General features: G+C 33.1%; 2 protein-coding genes across 2 annotated transcripts; one reads left to right on the forward strand and one right to left on the reverse strand.

Moving 5' to 3' along the window:
- Window positions 1–8,602: 8,602 nt before the first annotated feature.
- Window positions 8,603–10,596, reverse strand: LOC106772982 (trihelix transcription factor ASIL2). The gene is made up of 2 exons (XM_022786111.1): window positions 10,301–10,596; window positions 8,603–10,125 (listed from the first exon to the last, which is right to left on the reverse strand). Exon 2 carries the CDS (start codon window positions 10,103–10,105, stop codon window positions 8,984–8,986), a length of 1,122 nt encoding a protein of 373 aa, XP_022641832.1. The 5' UTR covers window positions 10,106–10,125; window positions 10,301–10,596; the 3' UTR covers window positions 8,603–8,983.
- A 3,085-nt stretch (window positions 10,597–13,681) lies between these two features.
- Window positions 13,682–15,031, forward strand: LOC106773102 (acyl carrier protein SF2, chloroplastic-like). The gene is made up of 3 exons (XM_022786144.1): window positions 13,682–13,837; window positions 14,071–14,400; window positions 14,504–15,031. The coding sequence occupies exons 1-3, from the start codon at window positions 13,733–13,735 to the stop codon at window positions 14,627–14,629; spliced, it is 561 nt and encodes a 186-aa protein (XP_022641865.1). The 5' UTR covers window positions 13,682–13,732; the 3' UTR covers window positions 14,630–15,031.
- Window positions 15,032–15,036: the final 5 nt, after the last annotated feature.

The following is a 15,036-nucleotide window of genomic DNA, read 5'->3' on the forward strand; positions in this document are numbered from 1 at the left end:
TAATAATAATAATAATAATAATAATAATATAATAATAATAATGATAATAATAACCCTTTATTGATTATAGTAAACACATAACCCTTATTCTGAAATGGTTAAAATTAATCTATTAGAAAATTATAGAAGTCGTTGATTATGAACACACATGCCTTGCTGTGAAATGGTTAAGAGAAAAGTTCAGAAGGATAAGACGTGCATGTGCTAAGAAAATATATAATATAAAATGAGTGAGATAATAATACGAAAATAATTGGTCTGCAAAACATTTAAGAGAAAAGAATCAGGAAAAAAGTCCTAATTTAAGAGAAAACATTTTTAGATTATGCCAAGAAAAGAATCAGAAAAAAGGACCTAATCAGAAAAAATGTCTTTATAAAAATTTTGAAGAATTACAAAAAGAATCCAACAACTCCTTCTTGGCTACCTAAAAAGAAAATTTCAATAACAAACTTACATAAGTGCAGCCTCCTTAATATTCTGCTTAATAACTGCAGAAATTTCCTTATGTTCTTGAAGAGCCTCTTCCTGCCTTACATTCAATTTTTCCTTTTTATTGCTTTTAAATCTCTATTCTTAAGATCTCTTTGATGTGTTTTTCAATCCATTGATTTTGTTTTTCAATTATTGTCTGTCTTAAGTTTTGTCCATCACATGTGAACTCTATCTATTGTGATGTTCTTAATTAAACTTTGCTTGCTTTTAAAAAAAAACCACTATTTATTTAATGATAGCCGAAATTTCATGACATACACGCTTTATTTTTTTTTATAAACAACTTTTCCTCATTTTTCAGTTAAATATATTAGTTTAAAATTTAAATATTAAGAAATTGTTAAAATCTTATTTTTTATAACTATTGATATATCATATATTAAATTAAATAATTATTATAGAAAATTAATCTTAAAAAAATCATTAATATATAATAGGTTATTTTATCATATTAAAATTTAGATCTTCCCCTATTAATTTAATAACATTATTTTAATAAAAAATATTTTTTTCTTTAAAAAAAAATATTGAAGAATGATGATTATATAGTAACAAAAATAATTAAAAAAACACATAAATATTTTATCTACAAGTTATTATTTATCTTTATAGACTATTAAAATAGATTCATAGAACATATTTATTTATTTTTAATAAAATAATTATTAAAATTATTTTCTATCAAATATTGTCACACCCCATTTAATACCCCCTTAGTGGGATACACATGTCAGCCGTCCGGTCTTCCCTGGTTAAGTGGGAGACCAACTCTGCCAAGTTTTTAATTCCCTTCCTTCGTGATCCGTGTAGCAGCAGCTGAGCAGTGAAACCCCAAAAAGTGGAGGTCAGGTGGCATGCTGGGAGTGGGCCGAACGTTCGGAATGGAGGCAGTACTTAAGGTAAAATGGGGAATCCTGACGCCACTTTTCCCATGCAATCTTCTTCTTCCTCAAACTCAAACTTTCTAGAAATCTCAAACTCTCCTCCTTCTCTCTAAACCTCCCAACCTTCTCTCTAAAATTCTAACCAATCTACTGTTCCGATCACCATTCAGATCACACCTGAAGACTTCTGGTGGTCTCCTCTTCCATTAGAACCGTTCGGTTTCAGGTTACACTTGACCTTAGGAAACTTAGAAGAAATAGTTGCTACCAACCTACTTTCGAAGTCTTAGCTGGAATTAGAGGTAAGGGAAGCTTATATAGTTTAATTATCATTTTCTGTATGGTTTGAATGTATGCCTGATTTAATGTATGTTTGATATCTAAAGTATGTTGCTTGATTTCTTATGATTGAAATATGGTATGATGTTGTACGAGTTGTATGATAAGTATGAACTATGAATTCTGCACTGATATGAGTGGTTATAAAACTTAGAGAAAATATGAATCTGAGATCGAAGGTCATTAGGACCGTTCGGTCCCTTTTTTCCGTTCGGCCTAGTGTGTTTACTAAGCTTAGTTGGTTCCTTTAATTGTTTTACTGATAGCTACTCGAGAACGTTGGTCATAAACCAAGCGTTCGGTCTTACAAGTGTTCAGCCTTAGGCTAACACTTAAAAAGATAACCTTACAAATATGATATTCTTCTTTTGAAACCGCTTGGTCACTTAATGACCGAATGGCCTAGTGAGCCTCTATTTATTGAAACGTCCGGTTTACTTGATTAAAGTCCGTTTACCCTTTAAAGAGATTCTTCTTTCTTAATTCGACCGGTCTGATAAGTGTTCGGTCATAGACCAACCTTCGACCATGAATAATGCTTATTTTATAACACTCTTTGCCAAACCGTTCGGATGACTATCACTTATATAGTCAATCCTTTGAGTTATGATCTTATTCCTTGCCGGACCATCCGACCAACCATTTGACATTCTTCTCTTATTCAGTCTCACCTTTGATGTGACCGCTCGGGCACTTATTTGAATTCTTGATACTCAGTTTCCCATTTCGATTAAATCGTTCGGTCACCATTAATTATAATTCAGTCTTGGGTATTTGGAACTTTTCTTAACATCCTTACAGTTTGGAATTGATAATGAACCTTGATTGAATTTGGCTAAGTAAGGGAATTCCACTGGAGAATGTCTCATAAATTTGGTGATGATTGGTAAAGTATGAATGTGGGAATGACTCTGGTGTCGTCATGATCCTGATATTCCGTGAGGGCGTTTTCTCAAGTAGAGAAAGGTCACTCATGTGTGGGAATGGCAGGAGGTCCGCGGTTATATAAATAGATAACCGTTTGAGGACTAACCTCGGGTGGCAGCTGATAAGGAAAGGCAGTTACTACACCACACCGGGTGCTAGGGACGACCAAGCTACATGTTCATACCGTCCGGACAGTGTCTTAGTGGTCGGTCATGATTAAAGGAATGTAGTATGCATGTATAGAAATTGTATGTATGTATGGTTGATTGGTTTGAGTCTGTATGTTCTCGTGTATGATGAAATTGATTAATTAATTAAATTTACATAAGCTTACCCTTATCCGTTGTGTCTTTGTCTATGTTGTCGTTCACCATCCGACCGTTCGGTTATTCTCTTCATGGCCATGATCATCCTTTTGGATGTGAGCAGAGGATACCTTGGAAGCTACCCTGGAAGACACTCTGGAGGATGTCGTGCAGGCCGAGCTCCCCGTGGAGGCCGTACCTGAAGGCTATGCTGACCCATCCGGCCTTTAGACTAGTTCATTTATTTCTTTTAATTAACTAGTCGTTCGGTTCTCCTTTTGTAAAATCGTTCGGTCTATTTTGTAGATACTGTATTTAATCTAACTGTTGTACAGTTTTAAATTTTAAGGATATTTTCCTATCTCTTTCACTTTTCTGCTTATTCACTACTGTTCTCCTTTATTATTCATGTTAACTCCTAAAATGAATTATAGCTTTGATTATATTTATTGGGATGTTACAAATATAATTTTGTAATATATAAATATGAATAGATAATTTTACTTATAAAATTTAAATATACAATATAGAAATTTGGTTAATACATCTTATCAATAAGGTTTTATATGTTATTTCAAACTTGTAACTCAACTTTTATACACTTCATTCATGTATATCACACTATATTGATCATGCCCTTTTATTTATATACATTCATGTATATCATATTTCCTTTTTATCATGTAAAATTTACATAATGCATAAATTACTAATTCATTTTATTTTAATTTCTTTGATAAAAATAATTATAAATAATAAATTATATGTAGCAAACATGGTAAAAATAATTCAAAAGTCCAAATATATATATATATATATATATATATATATATATATTATAAGTTGTTCTTTAATATTAATATTATTATGTATTTTAAATATAGGCTATTAAAATAAATTTGTAGTGTATATGTATTTGTTTTAATAAAATAATTACTAAAATTATTTTATAATTCTTTAAATAAGAATCTACATATAAAATTTTGAATTTGATAGGTTTTTAAAATTCAATCCAATGTAGTCAAATATTTTGATATTGAATTGAATTAAAACAATCTACCTTTTTTACTGTACACATTTTAATTTTTAAATTTTAATTTCACTGATTTTGAATTGGCTAATTCATAAAATTGTCTTCAAATAAAACCTACCAGAAAAAATGTTTTATTACTTTTTCTTTTTCAAAAAAATATGTTATTACTTGAAGTTAAGATGTTCCACAATAATTTTTTTCTTCAAATTTTTATATTCTTTCTTTCTGTTTGTTTGAAATGTTACATTCTCTGAATTGAAATATGAGTGCTTATAAAGATTTTCGTGCTCAAGTTAATAAGTAATATGATATGTTTAAAGTTTAATATCTATTTTCGTCTCTCGATTTGTTAGATGTGTTCAAATTGATCTTTTTTTTTTCTCAAAAATTCATAAACATCCCATATTTTGTAAAAAAATGATTTAAGTTGATCATTTTTGCTTACGACGTTAAAAAACTAATGGTAGAGTTGCTCTCCTAACGACCACTGAATGAGTTATCCAGCTTATCATTTTGTGACACCACTCTAAGATGAATTGAGGTGTCAAATTTAAAAATAAAACTTAATGGCGTGGATTACCATAGGTGAAGTGCTGGAGGCCACGGTTCTCATGATGGGAAAGAAGCCGGTGGAGTGGAGCGATGCCGCAACAATCCAAGTTGTGGAAGTGAGAGCCACCGGGTGCACCAAAATTGTCCTTGGAGGAGTTGTTGTGGCAGTGCAATCAACTACCACCCTAAATGCTCGAACACACCAATCTCCTCCGTGCTCTGGAAGCTTCCCTAGGCTCCCCTTTAGCTTTGACCCTCTCTCTCCCAACCCCAACCCTCTCATCATCGTCATCAGCAACTCTAGTGGCGTCAACAAAGACACCCTTATCGTGCGCCTTTGCGAGGCCTTCCACGGCCTTAACTTTGTCGTCACCGCCACATTGCGCCCTCGCCCCCTGCCGCCGAAGTCAACAACAAAGACTACCTCTTCGTCTTGAAAGAGGAGTTTCTCAGGATGGTGGAGTGGGAGGAATTACTCAAGTACGCCCTCATTCTTGGGGTTGATATTCAGGTTGTTGCCACACGAGAGAGGAGACAAAGCATTTGATGAATTTTTATAATGTTGTGGTGAATGCGAAGGGGAGGTTGGAGAATGTAGTGAAGTTGATGAAGTTTATTATTGATGCTGAGAAAGCTAGGGTTTCACACTTAGATAAAGGGATGAGGGTAAATGAACTAGGAAAAATCTCTTTAAAACGTTTTCTTTTACTGATTTCATAAATTGTTCATTGTGGAAGATTGATCATTGGTGTTTTTGAGGGAACAACTGTTCCTTTCTACAACTTCAATCCTAGAATGTTCATTCTTTCAAAAACTGATTTGGACTTAAACTAAAAGATGCATTAACATGTCAACATCGATTCCACTATGCAGTTTGTGCTCATAACTGAATAATAATATGGTAAAACCCAAGTGTAAAACTTCACTGTCCTATTTTTTTCTCATCAAAACCCATTGCCTTCTTTGTCAGAATTCAATATGCACCTTCAACGAGTCACAAACCCAATTTTAACATAAATTTCAGTAGATTCTTCAATCCAAAATCGCGAATTGGTTTTAACCTAAAGGTAATGAAGGAGAAGTTGTGATGGAGGCTACAATGTGGCTTGATATTCAGTGTGGCTGGTTAATGGAGACGAGGTTACAGTGATTGCAAAAGAAGGAGAAGTGTGATGAAGCTTCTAGTTTTGAGTGGAAAGGGGATTGTCACGTGGCAATCCCTCATTGGTTGAGTTTGCCATGCAATGACTAATTGGACACATCATTCAGTTTTGGCCAAGGGAGCAACTCTATCGTTAGCGTTTTTAACGCCTTAAGCAAAAATGACTAACTTGAACCGCTTTTTACAAAATATGGGACGTTTGTGAATTTTTTAGAAAAGAATGACCAATTTGAACACATATAACAAACCGAGGGACCAAAATAGGTATTAAACCTATGTTATATTTATATTATAAAAAAAATATCTTAATAAATAACATTTCTTATATATCTATTCTCTTTTTTCATGGGCTTTTTTTTTGTGGGCTTTGCTTGAATGAACTTGATTCAAATATATTAATTCTATTTTAAGAATATTTAGGACATGATTAACAACATAGAGTTACTTTTCTTCATGTTGAAGGATAGATAAACATCATTTTCTTCATGTTGAAGTATTGGAATAGTAACAGCTAAAAATTTCATCCTTGAAAGGCAACAAAAGTTTGAACATGCCTCACAATTAGTTTTAAAAACTACTAATGCACAAACAAGAAATTTAAAATGTTTCAGTTGCGAGGTCGAGCCATTAGTTACACTTCCACAATTTGTCTTCCCGATCGTCCGGTTCTTCCTTCAGAGCTCCTTCTGTATTCTTCAGTAACTGTCCAGTCACCCTTCTGGATCTCTATCTTCTCAATACTGATCGATCGGATACCTGTCAAAAGTTCTCCGACGCTCAAGTCATTGTACAGTCCACACAGTAAATTTGGGATAGTAATAAATGTGCAATAAATGTGAATTCAACTACCTTCTACCTTCAACTTTTATCTTTTTATCTTATTTTTTTGATAAAAATAACAACCAAGAAACAGTAAATAGTCTTCCATAATTTAAAACTTACAAACTACAATAAAAAATATTTTTAGTGTGTACATTTTTCTCTTAATTTTCACCCAATTTTCAAATGAACAATGAATTAAACATAATAATTAAGTAGGCGTAAGAATATTTAATAGGGTCCGATAGTGGCATATGATGTTGCTTACTTTGGCCAAGAAGACTAAATATATTTTTCAATTACAAATACAGTTTGTGTTGTACCAAAAAAGTTGAAACTTAAAATAGACAACAATATTGAAGGTCAAATAGTGATCAAAGAACAATAAAAAAGAAGTACATAATTTAGTTTGATTTTGTTAAGTTATCTGTGTTCCTTATACGCGGAAGAATAATAATAATTTGACAATCTTTTTTTTGACAACATTTTAATATCATTTAGTGTTTCGTTTAAAATTACTTCAAAATCAATAAAAATAATTATAAACACAATATGAACCAATCACATAATTATATATGTAGACAATATTAAAATGTTATAAAAAAATATTTTCACACTATCATTATCTTATGCGGATAGCTATGAAGATGTACTTTATTTGGAGACTTACATCATTGATAGAGACTTGAAGGATTTTATACAACAAAGTACTTCAGCAAGGCAAGTTATTTGATTTCATCTACTCAATCTCAGCCAAGGTAATGAAAAACCAGAATGCAGAAATACTGTCAGAGAGGAAATTAATCTTAAATATAGACACTGTCAAATACCTCTCTCTCTATTTTTAATATAAATAATAATATTTTAACAATTCTTTTTTAACAACTCTTTTATAACAAGACACATGTCACTGTTTTATTGGTCTGTTTGAATTTATTATAAAAAAATATTTGAAATAGATCAATTACAGACCAAGTTATAAAAAAAAATGGTTAAAGAAATTTTTTCCTTTTAATATACAAGGGAAGTGGCAAATGAGTGCCTACATTTTGTTCGATGAATAGCAATGGAAAACAACTAAAACTTCACCAAACATGTTATCTTTTTTGGTTTGTTGGTCTTATGAACCCACCAGAATCCAATGCTTTAAATATGAGCTTTAATGATATCATTATTTAAACTCGAGTCATTTGAACATTTTTTTACTTATTTCTAGTCAATTGAATGCAGACCGATTCAATAGTACAATTTCGATCTACCTAACATTCAGCATTTTTCTAGATATAAGCACTTATGATTAAATATAATATACTGGGCGATTCGAGGATATGATATGATATGATTAGCAGCGTGGACAAGAGTCTAAACTTTGAAATTAGGCAGAGTGCAAGAGACGTCAAACCAATATTCACCCATATAAGAGTTAAGTTGTAAGAATTAGTGTAGGGTTTAGAGGCGGTATCCAAAGTTGAAATTAGGAAAGACATCAAAAACCAATACCTTACAAGAATTCGTCATTAAAACTTTCATAATAGTCATTAAATATCTCCAAGATTAGCCCAACTTAGTGTTTGGTAATCTGTCAGTGCTGTGTTGAATTTCAAGGTCCTGTCTGAGATCAAAATCACTTCAATGCACTGTGTATAGGAGCAACACAGTTTCAACAACAAAATAAATTGAAGAAACGGGATTTGACTTGCCAGACGCAATATACCTGTTAGATTTAGAACTCGAGAAAATGCATTTGTATAACAAATTTATAGAAAAGTTTATAAAAAAGTATCAATAGAAATTGTTTTATAACTCACATCTTAACAACTTCATTTATTTACAATATCTTAATAATTGGAACTTTATGTTGTTATAAAGTGCATTTTAAAGTCGTCTCTCACTTTAAAACAGACAAACTCCAAAGCAAAAGATGTCTGCTGTGCACTCATTTGCTAAGGCAGATAATGTCTGTGCTATAGACTTTTTAAAGAAACGTCTCTTCAGATGGTGATCGATCAACCTTAATAGATATCAGTGTGTCTCCAGGAAGAACAGAAACAGCTCAGGAATTCATCTAATAATAAACTTTAAGCTATTGCATGAAATTCAAAATGCACTAAATTGGCATCATGAGGTTGCATTTCCAGTATGTACAAACAATAGTTTATGCTAGAACTACGAATAATGAATGATGATATGATGCCTGATACTAATATAACCCAGAACGGTGTTACACATTATGAGAACTGATACATCTGCTGCAAAGAGATTATTAGATTATTCACTACTCAGCACATACTCCTGCAATTTTTCCTGCTCTGTTTTAAGGTGCAGCAATCCGCTTAAGTTAACTGTAACAATTAAGGGATAAATAATAATAAAAACTAAACTCATACACCACATGCTAATGCAATTCAATTCTAACCTTAACCTTAACTTTAAGCTTAACCTAGTTATCCCTCACTCATTCTCACATTCACTCGCTGTCGCTATTATTGTTGTTATGATTGTTGTTATTGTTATTGTTCGTGGTGCTATGGTGATTGTTGCCAGGATTAGCACCTTTTCTTCCAAGCTTCAGTTGCGAAATCTCCAGTTGTGTCTTCATGAAAAACTGCATCCTCTGCAACTCCAAATCCTTCGCGAACTTCATCCTCTGCTTCTCCATCTCCACCACCTGCTGCAGCTTCGAGCTCTCCGCGTGTTCATACGCCTCGCCAAATTTCAGAATCGCCTGCGTCAGTTCCCTCACCGCGCTTCCCCAACCCTTCGCCCTCCGTCTTCCTTCGCTTCCTTTCCCTGCGTTCGAACTCATCACCCGCGGCCTCTTCCTCTCGAAACTCTCCGGGGGAAAACTGTCGCTCGAAGCTGGCGATGACGCCCCACGCTCGTCCGAATCTGATTCCAACGGCGGACCGCGGCGCCGGAACTGAATCTTCTGGTTCTTCAACGGAACCGGCTGCGGTTGTTGCTGCGCGGGCCTTTGAGGACGGTGATACTGATTCACGCCGTCGCGAACGCCCACCGGAATCCCTAACGGCACTTTGTGCGACTGTAAAATACTGTTTCCGGCAGCGCTGGTGCCGGCAGTACCGGAGGAGCCTCCGGCGCCGGGGATCTTGGCGCTTGGACCGATTAATTTGTCCAAACGGTCGAAGAACGGCCACTTGCTGATGGAGCCGGCGGCGATCTTAGCCTTCTCCGATTTGTACTTCTTCTTTACGGTGTCGATCCGGTTTTTGCACTGAATATCTGTCTTCGGCGCCTTCGTGTAATCCTCTCTGCCGCTCACGATATCCGCCACCTCCTTCCAGTGCTTCTGTTTCAGATTTCCTCTGCTCAGTTCCAGATACCTCTCTCCCCACGCGTCGATCAGTACCGCCGTCGCGCCTTCGCTCCAGCAATCCTCCCTTCCTCCGCCGCCTCCTCCACCACCGTTCCCCTTCGACGGCTGCTGAATCGGAAGCGCTAATGCCAAACTATTCGACGGCGCCGGCGCCGCGACAGTGACCGTTATCCGTCCGTTCGCCCTCGGAGAAGAGACCGGGGATCCGCTGGCCGGCGACGGATGCGACTGGATCTCTTCCTCATCGTCCATATCCTTCTCGCCGCCGATCTACCGTAGAGAGAAAAACCGAAGTTAGAAAGAGACGGAGAAAGAGAAAAATAACGTAACTAGGGTTTTTATTTATTTTTAATTTAATTGAATTTTGGCCGGCGAGAATATATCGACGCCTTTTCGTGCCTTGTTCGTTTTTATTTTCATTTATTTAAAAGAAATTGGTTTGGAACCTTTTTTGGGGGTTTCGTTGACGGAAGAGAGTGAGTTGACGGTGACCGTCGACACGTGGTAGAGAGCAGAGGAAGAGTTGGTGACGTGGCAGAATTGAATTGGACGTGGGCAAAACTCCGTCACCGGCTGAGTTGGTGGACCTTCTCTGTTATTGTCTGGTGTCACTGCTTCACGAGTTTGACGATAAACACATACAACTCTAACTCTCCTCCGTTGATATACCCATTTTACCCTCTCGATATCATCTTTTATTTCCTTACTTTATGTTATTTTTTTTCAGTACCGGAGAAGAAAAAAAGGACAAGAAGGGAAATAAAATTTTAGCAAGCAAGGGTAAGTGGTAACAGCTTTTAATGTCGCTTTTGTTTCCCTTGTTTATAGGCCTGACGTCATCTTGTTTCTTGTTAAGTAATTTGTTGGTGTGCCTAACTATAGACTGTCCTGCACTCTCATGCTTTCACTTTTATTCATTCAAGAACCTCCTCAGCTAAACTCATTCATTTTATTTCTTTCACTCAACTAAATTCTTTTTTACTTATTTCAAAATTAATAAATAATATAAGGAGGTCATGATCATCATCTCTCATCTGTGAATAGGTACAGTGGTGACCTACAATTGAGGACACTACTTGACAAAGCTTCACCGTTGATTACTTATTTTCCAACACCACAATCCCACAGCTCTGCATCATACAAACACCACTTTTCTTTTTAACTAAATATATCAATCATTATTCATTTTATAAACAATTAAGTTTAGTTATAAAATATGAGATTACAAAACCAAAATCATATAAAGAAAAAGTTTCTGTTTTAACTGCTTATAGTATAGACAAAAAATAAATAAATCTCACTTTTAATATATAAAAAATTAGAGTTAATGGCAGGCTGAAAATAACACCTTCTTGGACCATGTATAACTACTTTAAACACGTTACCTCTGATAGAATATTAACAACGCTGCTACTAATATTATTACTAATATTAACTTCAAGTATTATGATTAATTAAATTATTATTATTAATATTATTAGTATTAACACTGGAACATGCAAATAGATTGTTATTATTCTTATTTCGATATGTAATCGTGATAAATATAAAATAATATGGTAGTGGATGAAAAAGTATTATTGAAAGTATATATTTTACTAGAAGTAACTCGTACAAATATTAATTACGTATAAGATTCCGTACATGCTTCTTATTAATAACAGGGTTAAATATGTTTTTCGTCCTTCAATTATTAATCGTTTTTGTGTTTAGTCCCTCTTTCAAACTATAGTACAATTTAGTCCTTCAACTTTAGAAAACTATGGTTTTAGTCTTTTTTACCAAATTTTTTAAACTTTATTTGCTGTTTCAAGCACGTTACATTATAGCATTTGAATTGTTTATACTGTTTGACACATTTTTGCTTCAATGTTAACTGAGAAACGCGTTTGAAACAACAAATAAAGTTAAAAAAATTTGGTAAAAAGGACTAAAACCAGAGTTTTCTAAAGTTGAAGGACTAAATTGTACTATAGTTTGAAAGAGGGACTAAACACAAAAACGGCCAATAGTTGGGGGACGAAAAACATATTTAATCCTTAATAATATAATACATTTTACTATTATATATATATATATATTTTGAAATCTGTACGATATGACAAACCAGTATAACGTATTATGCTTTTTTTTCAAAATCTATTTAATAACTTAATTTTTATTAGAAAAAAAATATATTAACATAGATAATTTCAAAACTTATAATTCTTTTATTATAAGAGTGATTGTAAGTGTAACATATAATCGTAAACTTCATATATTTATACACTATTATGGTATCTTCTCTTATATGTCAATTGAAAGGATTGATATGAATGCCGTTAATTTGGGTGATAATTGACACAATTTAATTATAATTTAAATATACAAAAGAAATATACAATATTATGGTAAATTTTGGAAGAAAAAAGTTCATGGAAAATTTTATATTAATATTTTTATATCAACACGATTTTATGACTATGGAACATTTTGCATAATATTTTTATACTACTAAAATAAATAAAATATATTCAATACATGATAATAAGAGCCCACGATTATAACTACAATGCAATGATCAACACATTGCAACAACATCACTAACTCAAGCAAATGCTAAATCTAGAAAATGTAGAATAGTTTGGACAGCGGACTATAGGTTATACAAGTCAAACTTATACAAGTTAGTAGGCTCATAATTATAGCTCGTCCAATATTTTTCATTGGAGACATGCAAGTCTACCATCCCTAACATAACCTTTTTAAATTATATTTATATACACATAATTTCTACCTATCTTTTATTAGGTTAATGAACCTTCTTAAATTATTAATATTTGATATTTACTTATTTGATCTTCAATTTAGGAAAATGGAGACTCGATCACCAAAAATCTATGTCATATTCATGTTATAACTTAGTTTAATTGTTAGTAATTACAGTTATACAAATTATAATAGTAGTAGATTATTTCTTTATATTTGAAAAAATATTTTTTTTTTAAATTAAATTAATTTCATTTAACAAAATGTCAACTAGCCATCATTGAAAAAAAAATTAAGAGAAGTTATTTATGGAAAGGATGAATTACAAAGGGTTACTTCGGGAATTTGGAGCAATTTTCGTAAACTTATTCCCTTTGTCAGCCTTTCCGCGTAGTAAAATTTAGATTTAGCTATATTTTTAATTTAGATTCAGTTTTGATATCTTAAATTGAAAAAATAAATGTTAAAGTGTTTTAACTTTGTAAAATTACAATTTTTATTTTTTTAATAAACTTTAGTTAATAAAATATTTATTAAAAGAATAGTTTATTAGCATTTCTAAAGAAAAGAAAACGTCAGTATTTCTATCCCCAAAATAACTTGATCAAACTTGACTCGTTAATTTGGATTATTGCGACTTTGGGATGATAAATACCTAAAATAAAACACAATCACAAAGGTATGTACTGTTTTGTCTCATTGACATCGTGTTGATCAGTTGTAATGCAGACAAAAATAAGGATGAGCGACATGAACCATGAAAACATCAATATAGGAAGTGTCTTTGTCCTTTTGGTATATATTTTGCATCATGCCATGGAATGGCTCATTCAATAATCAATACCTCTAATGTAAAAAAGACACATTTTCTGGTGCACTCCGTCCAATTTATGGTTCCTCAGAATGATTTTTCTGAATCATCGATTCCTACTCATAACCTATTAGCTGTTTGAGCTAAATAATTACACACACACAGATATATATATATATATATATATATATATATATATATATATATATATATTGTTTATATTCTCAATGGCATCAACCATATAAAATCTGCATTAGAGTATAGTGAATAAAGTTCTTGGGAATTTTAGTTTTCTGGTTGAGCACTTCCCCAAATAAGTCATGGCTTATATTCTATCCACTTCATCAACTTCATTGGCTACCCTCTCCTTCAATTCTGGGCTCAGAACAACAACCACTCACCAGATGAAGAAACTGTCCACAATGGTATGACAGACACCATTTTCTTCATCAAAAATAAGTTTGTATCTTGTACCAGTTGTTTAAGGAGTAGACACATGGATTAACTAAGTCAAAATTGTTCTGACTTAACCAGTAATCTAAAATTCAAGCCCTTGATTAGGTTAATATTCTTTTCAACTTTGTTGTCTATAGTGATTCTTTTCAACTTAAACAGGATTGTTTTTTCATGAAAAGTGTAAATTTGTTTTCTTATGCAGGGAAGTTCTGTATTTAGCGGGCTAAAACATAAAACCAAAGTTCAGTTGAAAAAGACAACAAAAGTGACATTTACACGCTCTGCTGGCTTCAATACTACAATCTCTTGTTCTGTTGTAATAATTTCTTTCTCCCATTTTCTCCTGTTAAACACTTCTTTCTTGTCTCTTGTTTTGTTGGCTTCTCTTATGTGTTCCCTTTACTGGGCGAAGGCTCATCCAGAAACTCTGCAAATTGTACAATGCACAATTGCAAAGCAACTTTCTATTGATGAAACCACTGTGACTCCGCAAACTAAATTTTCAGATTTGGGTGCTGATTCTCTTGACACTGTGAGGCCTCAAATTCTAGCACTGTTTTTAGTTGTATCTTACATAATAGAAGATAAATAAGTACTAATCTTACATATGTTCTGATATGTCTAAATTTAAACAGGTTGAAATCATGATGGCTTTGGAAGAAAAGTTTGACATTTCTATTGGAGAAGGAGGAGCTGAGAACATCTCCACCGTCCAAGATGCTGCTGATCTGATTGAGAAGGTGAAGACTTGTTCAACCTAAACGAAGCTGGGGTCAAACCATAACTCTCCTTTCAGATTTTGACAGAAAATTGCTATAGAATGCTTAATTTCTAAGGAAGTGTCATCCTAGCATTTACCTCTTAATTTCCTCAAATAATAATTGCTCTTTTAGTCCTTTGAACTGAACAAATTGATTGCTTGAGGCCATACATCTTCATGTAATTATTAATCATCTATATGAGTTAATAGCTGATGCATGCTCAATCTTTGGATTATGTATGCATAAAGATATGTTACTAAGCACCACGGGTCTATAAAAAGCAGAAACATATATTTATATACAATAACTATTTTCAAGCTTCATTGAGTTCACCAATAGAGATCTGAGAGTATAGAAGTCATATTTACAACAGCCAAGAAATCAAAAAAAAAAAAAAAAAAACATAT

Source organism: Vigna radiata, chromosome 9, assembly GCF_000741045.1.
Source record: "Vigna radiata var. radiata cultivar VC1973A chromosome 9, Vradiata_ver6, whole genome shotgun sequence".
In the NCBI taxonomy this organism is placed as follows: Eukaryota; Viridiplantae; Streptophyta; class Magnoliopsida; order Fabales; family Fabaceae; genus Vigna; species Vigna radiata.

Excerpts from the sequence above, each read along its gene's own strand:
- LOC106772982 (XM_022786111.1), bottom strand. The coding sequence starts at position 10,105 with ATGGACGATGAGGAAGAGATCCAGTCGCATCCGTCGCCGGCCAGCGGA.
- LOC106773102 (XM_022786144.1), top strand. The coding sequence starts at position 13,733 with ATGGCTTATATTCTATCCACTTCATCAACTTCATTGGCTACCCTCTCC. Across the intron at positions 13,838-14,070 it reads TGAAGAAACTGTCCACAATG|GGAAGTTCTGTATTTAGCGG; the intron begins GTATGACAGACA and ends TTTCTTATGCAG. Across the intron at positions 14,401-14,503 it reads GTGCTGATTCTCTTGACACT|GTTGAAATCATGATGGCTTT; the intron begins GTGAGGCCTCAA and ends AAATTTAAACAG.